The 10,803-nt window shown below is 41.1% G+C and overlaps 2 protein-coding genes across 2 annotated transcripts; one reads left to right on the forward strand and one right to left on the reverse strand.

The window, feature by feature from the left end:
• Nucleotides 1-934: 934 nt before the first annotated feature.
• On the reverse strand, nt 935-3,864 carry LOC149300673 (large ribosomal subunit protein bL32m-like). Its single transcript, XM_089484744.1, has 3 exons — nt 3,752-3,864; nt 1,948-2,116; nt 935-1,186 (listed from the first exon to the last, which is right to left on the reverse strand). The coding sequence occupies exons 1-3, from the start codon at nt 3,862-3,864 to the stop codon at nt 935-937; spliced, it is 534 nt and encodes a 177-aa protein (XP_089340870.1).
• A 647-nt stretch (nt 3,865-4,511) lies between these two features.
• Nucleotides 4,512-10,266, forward strand: LOC149300674 (proteasome subunit alpha type-2). Its single transcript, XM_089484851.1, has 8 exons — nt 4,512-4,552; nt 5,883-5,959; nt 6,244-6,376; nt 7,437-7,559; nt 8,302-8,383; nt 9,549-9,622; nt 10,008-10,065; nt 10,150-10,266. The coding sequence occupies exons 1-8, from the start codon at nt 4,512-4,514 to the stop codon at nt 10,264-10,266; spliced, it is 705 nt and encodes a 234-aa protein (XP_089340977.1).
• The last annotated feature ends 537 nt before the right edge of the window (nt 10,267-10,803 follow it).

Consider the following 10,803-nt stretch of genomic DNA (forward strand, 5'->3'; position numbering starts at 1 on the left):
AAGGACTGAAATCTTGCGAATAAAACCACTGCTGCAAAAAATGGAGAGAAACAGAAGCAGCTTCAAAGCGAATGCAGCCCACGCTCCTGTAACATTTAAAAACAGATGTCTTTGATATTTGATCTGAATGAACAAAATATATTTACATTTATAAGCAACATTCTGCTATGGAGGTTATAGACACAAAAGTTGAATGCACTTAAAGTTGACTGAAAAGCGTTGGCGCACATTGTGCAAAAAAAGCAACAAAAAAAACAATGCATAAACTCCCAATGAATTGGGTGAGAAAATGTTACTTTCTAAGTGGCATTATCACTCATTTAATTATTTAAATACCAGAGGGACGTTTCATTATAAAACTTAAATAGTTAGTCTGTTTTTATAGATCCCATGGGAACAGAGAAGATGAGCCAAAGATTAAATGTTTTTTAGAACATACAAAAATGGACACTATTAAGAAAGCCGATTTTGGATTTATTTTCAAAATAGTTTTAGACCACGTGATGCGATTACACATTCTTAGTACAAAAGGCGTATACAGAAAGCTTCACTTGCATGATGAACTGCAGGGACTCTAATGGATCAGTATAATTTGCTTTCCACTTGCTCTATGAACAAAAAAAATATAAAACAATAACCATGTCATAGCAAGCCTTAGAAGTAAACCCGTTTAATATGTACAATTGATTACTTTCTTTGGAGCTTACGAGGCTCCTTGAACTGAGCTTTTGGGAACTGTAAAACAGACTCTCTAACAGACACGTAGACTTCGCAGACAGGATGAAAACCCACAAAACAATCATTTTGATATTTTTGTCCTAATAATCCATTAGCGTTCCTGGAAAGCCACTTCCCTTAAGCAATCATGTATACGGGCACTCTTGACAAGTTCACTTTCTGGAATCGGATGATGTACAGCCAGTGAAACTCGCTATTAATAGGCAAACCATGATGGACGCTTGCGATTTCTTTCAATAATCCTCTTCCCTTCATCTTCGGCATGTGGTTTTTCCCCTTGATAGAGAACAACAGTCTCTACTGTGGGGGCTTTGAAGGGCCCTCCTTCCTTTGCCTTTATTTCTTCCCTGATCAGATGAGTTTCGTGGCGAATTTTCTCATAGCAGAAGCCACAAAGAACATGCTTTAATTTCAGGTGACCACATTCTGGACACATGTCAATATTGTCCTGAGTGAAAAAGAAATAAAAAGGCGGGGGGGGGGGGGAAAGAATGATTCTGTTTGAATTTCCCAAAACTAGAGCTGAAATAAAATGTATATATTCAATACAAAATCTATAAGTGGTATTATATGTAAATCTCATTAAAACTGCAGCCACCAATCACAGATTCCAGTTCAAGAAGCGTGCATTATTTACTTGAGATGATCTTTAGTTTAGGGGTTGAATCTGTATCAGTCAATTTTGCTTTACAGACAAAATGTAAGAGCAAAGTTCCAAATTACTACCATCTGAGTTAAACATACATAAAATATCCATAATTATAACTTTTGTATTTTAATCCATATGAACTGCTTCAAGAAGGGCCGAAGTGGACCTACATAATGTCTTTCAAGAAAGTGAATAAATGTAACTGTTAGCTTTTTTTTTTTTATATAGTAAGTATCCCACATAGGAAGAGTTTTGTAATTATGGGTCATCTTGAATCAGAATGGGATTTATGAACATCGAATAATTTACTTTAATAAGCAACAATGCATTCTTTTCCTATAACCAGCAATTTAAGGAGAAGGCAGAGATAACTTAATGGGGAAGAATCATTGTAAAGCTCTGGCAAATGGGGAGAATCTCTAATCCATAGTATATACATAATGTGGACTTTTAATGTAGATTTAATGCTTAATATCTGTAAAAATATGCTGATTATTTGGTATATAGAATTGTATAAGATTTTGTAGAAAGAAAAAAAAAAATCACTTCAAATAAAATACCTTCACTTTTATGAGATTTCTTGGATTCCTTCGCCGGCAGCGATTGACTTCTATCGTTCTTCTACTTTTTGGTGCAGCCATCCAAAATATGCTGTCAAGAAAACTGGGTGCATTGTCACCTTTATCTGAATCTATCTCTGCTGGTGGAGCCTCCAAAGCCAGTGCTGGGTATTAAAAAAGAAACAGTATAAATTAAAAGAAAATGGAGTTGTTGTATTTCTAATTTATTAAAGCTTTACATTACAGGTCTTCAATATAGTCAATGGTGATCTTTATTGTAATTCTGCATTAAATACTAACAAAACAAACTACCGTATTTTTCGCTCCATAAGACGCAGTTTTTTTCCTCCCAAAGTAGGATGAAAAATCAGCCGCGTCTTATGGAGCGAAGATGCAGGCAGGGAGGGAGGGAGGGAGGGCAACGATATACCGTATTTATCGGCGTATAACACGCACTTTTTTAACTAAAATCCGGAGCTTAAACCCTACCTGCGTGTTATACGCCGATAAATCCGGGGGTCGCAACTGAGGCAGGCGGCGGCGGCCGCCAGCAGAGGAGTCCTGGATTTCTGCCAGTCAGGGGGGCCCAAGGGGTGCCGAGCGGTTGCTGAAGACAACCGCTCGGCAACTCTCGGGCCCCCCTGCCTGACAGATATACAGGAATCCTTTGCTGGCGGCGGCCGCCACCGCCGCCTGCCTCAGCGCTTCAACTCCTGTGTTGGAAGCGTTTGTCTCGGGTGCCGGCGCTTTACGCTGGGCGCCGGCATATGACGTCAGACGCCGGCGCTCAGCAGTGAAGCGCCGGCACCCGAGACAAACGCCTCACGCTTCCAACACAGGAGTTTAAGGTAAGTGACCGGGGCGGGGGGGGGAGATCCTGAGAAGGGGGGGTTAGGGAGTTAGAGGGGAGATCCTGAGAAGGGGGGGTTAGGGAGTTAGAGGGGAGATACTGAGAAGGGGGTTAGGGAGGGAGGTCTTACTGTGTGTGTCTTACTGTGTTTGTGTGTGTGTGTCTTACTGTGTGTGTGTGTGTCTTACTGTGTGTGTGTGTGTCTTACTGTGTGTGTGTGTGTGTGTGTGTCTCACTGTGTCTGTGTGTGTCTTACTGTGTCTGTGTGTGTCTTACTGTGTTCATAGCTTATTCAGTTATTGTAATAAATATTTTAGCCCATTTTTTAGCTCAAAATATTTTTTCCTTTTTTTTCTCCTCTAAAATCTAGGTGCGTCTTATCAGCAGGTGCGTCTTATAGAGCGAAAAATACGGTATATATATATTTTTTGATATTGTACGACTATACAGCTGGGATGTCAGTGGCACTTTATGAGACCACAAAAAAAGTGGAGCAATCATAACATTTCTTTGGTTGGTATAGCGACCAAATCTTTATATATATATTACATATGACCTCATATATAAATATTTTCAGCTATTGATATTATTAGCCACATATACAGTACTACTTAACTAGCTTTCCCTAACTTGAAGGGTAGGACACAGTACCTTCCATGGGATGGGCATAAAGCTACCCTGAATCTAAGCCAAGATCATGGCCTGAGATTAAGGTCTGAGTCTTTACATCAGTAAAAATGGGCAGACTAGATGGGCTGAATTGATTCTGCAGACCCCCCCCCCACACTGAGGGACGTCTCAGCTATCCTATGCACTAAGTGCATAATGACACATAGCCAAGTTTTTAAACATGTGTTTCAACATGTCTCATTCATACGAACAGAATGAATGAACATGCATGGAAGTCCTTTTATCACCCTAAATGATTCCTTCTCTTGGAGATCTGATTTCTCACCAGGAGACATCGGCTGCAGGCCCAAAGCTCGAAGGACATTTTGTTCAGCGCGCAAACAACATCTGAGGAGGAGATTCAGGACACCTCCAACTGGCCCACCGGGTAGCACCATCTTCACATCTACCCTTACACGCCTGTCACCTCTGCGTGGGTCACAGGAACTAGCTTAAGCGGAAGACTTAGAGACACGCCAGCCCCAAGATGGCTGCCGCCAACCAACCTCTACTCTTAGCGAAATTTGCCAGTTGAGAAGCGTCTTTCTATAGGCTATCAGGCAGGGTGGGTGAAACGTCATTGCAAACGCGACAGGGAAATGCGCATGTTACTGCACAGTCATGACAACGAGGATACTTCCAGTGCCCCAAATACCTATATTTCAATATGCCTCGTATGTTATAAACAATTAAAGAAAAATATGGCAAAATCATCGACCAAGAAAGAAATCACATCACTGCCACGTTTAATATTATACCAATACCAGAAAAAAAATAACAGTCTTGTAAAAAGTAGCTTTATTGGCTAGAATGCTAAAGCCGTAGCGTTTTGCTTCCTGTAGTATAACAACTATTCTGCCTCTTAGGACAGTTCATAATTGCTTGAGGACTACATTACCCGTCATGCTTTAGTACAACCTGTCATTATCCTTACTGGCAATTGGACGTATTTGCTTCGGGTGACGTAATGCGCTCGCCGCCTGTGACAGTGATGGCGTAGGCGCGCTCGCCGTGCGGTTCACAAAGAGGAGGAGCGCTACTGAAGATGGCTGAACGCGGTTATAGTTTCTCGCTCACCACATTCAGGTAGGTGGAAAGCCTTACGGTATTATTTATTAATACACCGGCGCCTTCTTTGGCTCTTTCCCCTACTCTTTGCCTTGCCCCGGGGTTTATTTAATCTGTATGTGTATTGTATCCAGTCTGTGTATTGGGATGTCTCGCAGGCCGGTAACTTTGCAGAGTCACCGTGGAGCTAATGTGAACCCCGGCCTTCATTCATATAGGGATGCTGTAGGGTTGCTATAGGGTTTCCCAGCAGGGATATTACTGCGCTTCAGGGACTGAAGGCTGGATAGTGCCATATGACTCCACAGAATGACACAGACACTAACTGGTTAATCCGTGGCATTATATTGTGTTTAACAAATCAGACGTTGGCAAAAGTCATTTTTAACATCCTACATATTTTTTTTTATTTAGGAAGAAAAGAGAAATACATTTTATTAATATTCCTGTTTTCTACAATTCCTGTGCTTTCATTTTCAAATGCATGGATTTAAGCCTAAAATATCCTCCGTCTTCTGCAAATCTTTAACGTTTAATGGGTTGTTGGTGCTCAGCAGTTTCGTTCTTGTTGGTAATTTTACTCTAGGGTCGTTAATGTAGCATTCGTTAATAAGGAAACGGATATTATCGGCCCCCGGGAAGGTGTATTCTTCGCATAGAGTCATAGAGTCACGTAGACATTTGGGACCCTGGAGGTCTTTCTGTTCCAATAATCATTTCATCAGAAATGATAAAAAATCCTAATGAGATGCCAGGTGTACACAGTACTCCGATATGCTACGTTGACAACTGTGACCGTGTCCTTTCTGGCGTTTCCGCCATATTCCACCTCGATTCATCATTTGCTGCGGCCAGTCTTTTTTTATTTATTTTTTCAATACCAGTCATCGAATCACCAAGGATCTTGTGTCTAAATCATGGGCAGTATGTCGATTTTCATACAAGGGGAATAACAGGCCTCTGGTTTTTTTTTGTCTAAATCTTGTTTCACTTTCTGTTTGCCTTCCTCTGGGATGCTCCTAACAGCCTCGTACCAATGATCACTGTATTGGTAAAAGCTGTGTTAAAGGGTCACTCCAGCCATCATATGCACTTTAGCGCACCCTTTTTTTTTAGGGGGGTTCTGTTTAAATGCATAGAGAGATTCACTAGAATGTCCTTGTATGTATTTGCTCTTGTTTTCCCATCTCTAGCTCCCTAACTTGGAGCAGACGCATTTGGCCCCATTGCTTTCTTGCCAGTGAGAAGGGCTTTAAGCACGAGAGGGCCACGTTTTACTGTTCATAAGCACAACGATAATCTGAAAAATACAGGCACTTGTATGAATAACCTTTCTCCCTCTTTTTAGTCCGTCAGGCAAACTCGTTCAGATTGAGTATGCTTTGGCAGCTGTAGCTGCGGGTGCTCCCTCTGTTGGAATCAAAGGTATGTATTTTGATGGATGAACCTCCACCACCGCTTTAATGTGAACACAGGCGTATTATTATTTATTATTCGTTGCTTAGACAAGCATGTGTTAATATAACTTCATAAAGAAAAAATTAACTTAGTGTATGGACTACTTAAACGCGAAAGAACCTTTTGCATTTTTTTAATGTTATATTAGTATTCATGGCGCTTCCATTTCTAATAAAGGGACAGTAATGCCCAGTTTTGGTTTTGTCGGTTAAATGAATAGGCCCGGCACTAATGGGGCTTCTTTGTTGCAGCGTCAAATGGAGTGGTTTTGGCAACTGAGAAGAAACAGAAATCTATCCTTTACGATGAGCAGAGTGTACATAAAGTGGAACCAATTACCAAACACATAGGCATGGTCTACAGCGGCATGGGACCGGATTACAGGTGTGCAGCGTGCTTATTTTATTTCTCGTTCAGATAGCCTTCCACGAGACAGGTGATGTTTCACTCGGATACCTCCCTTTACTAATAGTGCGTGTGCGCGTGTGCGTGTGTGTGTGTGTGTGCGTGCGTGTTAGTGGTCCATCAAAACAAAGGGCAAAATCACGGCAATACAGGAAGGAGTTAACAGATTTAATTCAAAGGAACAGACAAAAGCTATTTACGTGGCTAGTTTTTAGGCATGTACTTACAAATATTCTCTGCCATAAAGGAAGACGTGCTGGAAAACTGTTTTGCTGTATTTGCTCGAATATAAGACAAGGATTTTGCAGAGCAAATGCTCTGAAAAATACCCCTCCTTTTTATATTTGAGGACATCTTATAATCCAACCTCAAATAGAGATCTGACTATGAGACTAAGACAACGCTGCAGGGGACCTGGATCCTCCTCTGTGGCAGTCGGTGACCGTCTCCTCCGCTGCTGCCTGGCACTTCCGCTGGGGCTTCTATGATCAAGCGCCGGCATGATACGACCTTCCGGTGCTCCATCATAGAAAGACGCACAGGCGTCCACCGTCTGCCCCTGCTAGGCACCAGGGAGTCTGGAGCACGGAGGGCAAGTCTGGGGATGCATTGGTAAATCTGGGGGGCCAGAGTGGCATATCTGGGGGTGTAAGGCATATCCGGGGACAGAGTGGCGAGCTGGAGGGGGGGGGACAGATGTGCATAACTGTGAGGAGCAGGTTGGCAAGGAAATACAAGGAAATAAAAACAAGAAATGCATTTTTCTCAATCATAGCTTTTATTAAATATGAAAAAATCATTTACATGTGAATTAATATTTACCAATAACTTTTTTCCTAAATTAATGTTAAAATTTTGGGGGGTCGTCTTAAAATCGAGCAGATACGGTAGATAGCGCCATCCTATTCGGCATCGCTGTACAATGGACAGTTGTACTAGAAGTAAAACCACAGGAATACTGTATATATTTAAGGGGGGTTTGTTGTGGTAAATGATGTTTGATTTTAGCAGCACTATTTAAGGTTGTTTGTCCTCACAGAGTTCTTGTTCGAAGAGCCAGGAAACTAGCTCAGCAGTATTACCTTGTGTATCAGGAACCCATTCCAACAGCACAACTAGTACAGAGAGTGGCTTCAGTCATGCAGGAATATACACAGTCTGGGTAAGTAGCCGTTATAATATTTGTGGTGTTTATTACTGCAAAGAAGGGTTGGTCTGTGGGCATCTGTTTTAGTAAACTAGAGGCTCTTACATTCACTATAGCATTATGCTCGCCCCATCTGCCACAGTAAAAATAAAACTGCTTATCCATCGCTCACAGTGAAATAAAACTTCCTTTCGTTACATCTAAGCCCACGACCCTCTAGGATTTGACTGTATCTTGACACTTTAAGATGGAAATGCAGGTTTTCACAGAGCGCGAAAGAACAAGGATTATGTGCACATCAGACGTACCAAGCTTGGTACGTTTAGTTTAGTAAAGCTAATATATGTATATATGTGTGTGTGTATATATATATATATATATATATATATATATATATATATATACTTGTTTTTTTTTTGTTTTTTTTAAGAAAATGGCAGGACTGCTTATTTAACGTTAAGACTACTTCTGTCGAGCCATACATGTATGAGGTCAGAGTATTATGATACAGGATGTGATAACTTTATGAATAACTGCAAAGGTACAATCAGTTTTCTATAGTGGACGTAGTATGGTGTCCTTGAACCGGTGCCATAACTTTTCTGTGACTTGAGGAATCGTTCCCTCTCGCTGAAGATTGTGGATGACTAGTTACAATTAGCTACTTAAACCTATTGTAATATGCTGTATATTTGCGGTCGTTCTGGTGTACAGGTGTGTTTGAGAGTGTATTCTTTTTTTTTTTTTTCCCTCCCAGTGGTGTACGTCCTTTTGGAGTCTCATTACTAATTGCAGGCTGGGATGAGGGACGACCATATTTATTTCAGTCTGATCCATCTGTAAGTAATTCTGCTATCGCTCTACAACTTCTTTACCATCCCAGACCCCAAACTCCCCTGCAATTTATAACTGGCATAGTATGAGACGCTAAGATTATTTTTATCATTTTATCTTCAAAATAACGTAACAAGCAAACACTGTATTCACATTAATCTTTAATCAAACATTCTTCCTGAAACTATGAAGTTGATATTTAAATTCTGGTGTGAAGTAATTACATTTTTAACAACCTAGAACATGTTAGGAGTTGCGCTCCGTTTGGTTTAAAGGAATGTAAACCGGACAAAAACTTCCCTGGCCTGAGCTGAGCATGGCCTGAGGGAGGCATGTTATGCATTCACTATGGTGGGACTCCAAGGTTAAAGGGACCCCACTAGAGCCCTGCGCGGGACTGCTTTTTTAATCCCGCTGATTTCTTTGCCCAATCCCGCCCGCTCCCGCAATGTGGGTGTTCCGCTCCCTCCACATTTGTGGCCAATCCCGCCCGCTCCCGCTACATTTGTGGCCAATCAAGCCCACCTCCTTACCTGAACTGCAGATTTCCTGCGCAGTCCCGCAAGGCTGCCTTCTCGCTGCTCCCTCACAGCGTCTCTTCTCTTGCTCCGCCCAGGAACACGGCGGAGTCACGGGAAGTGACGTCACATCACGTGACTCCGTTTTGTTCCTGGGCGGAGCAAGAGAGGAGACCCTGTGAGGGAGCAGCGAGAAGGCAGCCTTGCGGGACTGCGCGGGATTACCGGGACCCGCAGGTACAGTGCCTGACCGCCCGCAACCCCAGCAAGACCACCCGCAATTTTTTTTGTGCAGTGCAATGCAGTCCTCTAGACCCCACTATGTTAAATCACTGGGTGGCAAAAGGAAAGTCAATTGAATTGTAGCGGTAGTAATTCTCGTTTTTATTATATAAACATGTTTATTATTATAAATCTAGTACATAGCAAAAGGCACCCTTGATGGTGTGAATGCAGAAGAATCCACAAGGCTGCGTTCTAATGTCGCAACTATATACATTTTACGTAGGGTGGTGTAGGTACAAACATACATTACCTACTTATAACACATTTTTGAAAAGAAAAATTGCTGGGCGTGTGTCTTAAACGTTTTTTGGTTTTTTTTGTTGCAAATGTGACTCCATTTTTATACTAAAGTCTGTTCTCTTTTTAGGGGGCCTATTTTGCATGGAAAGCAACAGCAATGGGGAAGAACTATGTGAATGGAAAAACCTTCCTTGAAAAAAGGTACTAAAATTCATAACATAGCACAAAAGCTATGTATTCCTTTCACATTTTACACCCCACATTTTCACCGGTGTTCAGCATCATATTGCTCTTATTTATGAAAGGATACTATTTAAGTAGGATTTTTCATATGCAGTTAGAATTATAGTAACACAGCTCCTAATTCAAAATTCACATGTTAGTCTGTAAAAAGCAAAATAAAAACATACAATAAGTCTCTTCTATCCAGTTTGGAAATATAAATTTTATTTTAAAGGGAAAACGTTTATAATAGGGCACTTACCACTGATGCAGAATATTGCAAGCACTGGATGAAAATGCTTTATTACTAATATTCCCCTGTAAAATCTTGTTCTGAAAAACCGCTTGTATATTTTTTGTTCAGATACAACGAAGATCTGGAGCTTGAGGATGCCATTCACACTGCAATTTTAACACTCAAGGTATTTCTATGCAATTGTCCTATGACTGTGGTCGTCCTGTATTCTTTTTGCTGATATATAATAAACTTTTCTCTGTCCCAACAGGAAAGTTTTGAAGGGCAAATGACAGAGGACAATATCGAAGTTGGAATTTGTAATGAAGCTGGATTCAAGAGGCTCACTCCTGCCGAGGTGAAGGATTACTTGGCTGCTATAGCATAAGTGATCTTCACGCTGTGGGAGTACAGTTGATGTAGTTTATTATTTTGTTTGTTTTTGGTTTTCTGCCACTTAAGGATTACAAAAAAAAAAAAATGTTTTCTTTGCAGATTTTTTTTGCATACTTATTTCTACCTGTCTGACAGATCTTTTTAAAATGACATGGGTCGAATCATAATAAACAATACCAATAATAAAATGTCTCCTCTCTTTTTGTGTGGATGGACCACAGCGACTATCGGTAAACCAGAGTGTTCAGCTGTTTCCAAAATGAGCTGATCCATTTTAGTCCCCTTAATGGCTAAATGTGACATGGATGGATATGGCCATGCGCGTCTACAAAGCTCTTCATACAAACTTTGCTGGATACTATTATTATTTTTTATATTGTCAGCACGTAAGAACCGTTCGGCCCGTGTAGGTTGCCTGTTTTCAAATTCAGCCCTTATATACTAGACATGCACCACCAAATGTGTTCCATGTAATCCAATGCAGGTCCAAGACAAAGCTGATGTGTGTGCTGTGCCTTAAGGTGGGGGA

This window comes from Sceloporus occidentalis, unplaced genomic scaffold, assembly GCF_023333645.1.
Source record: "Sceloporus occidentalis isolate IW3139 unplaced genomic scaffold, rSceOcc1.0.p SCAF_23, whole genome shotgun sequence".
Classification (NCBI taxonomy): Eukaryota; Metazoa; Chordata; class Lepidosauria; order Squamata; family Phrynosomatidae; genus Sceloporus; species Sceloporus occidentalis.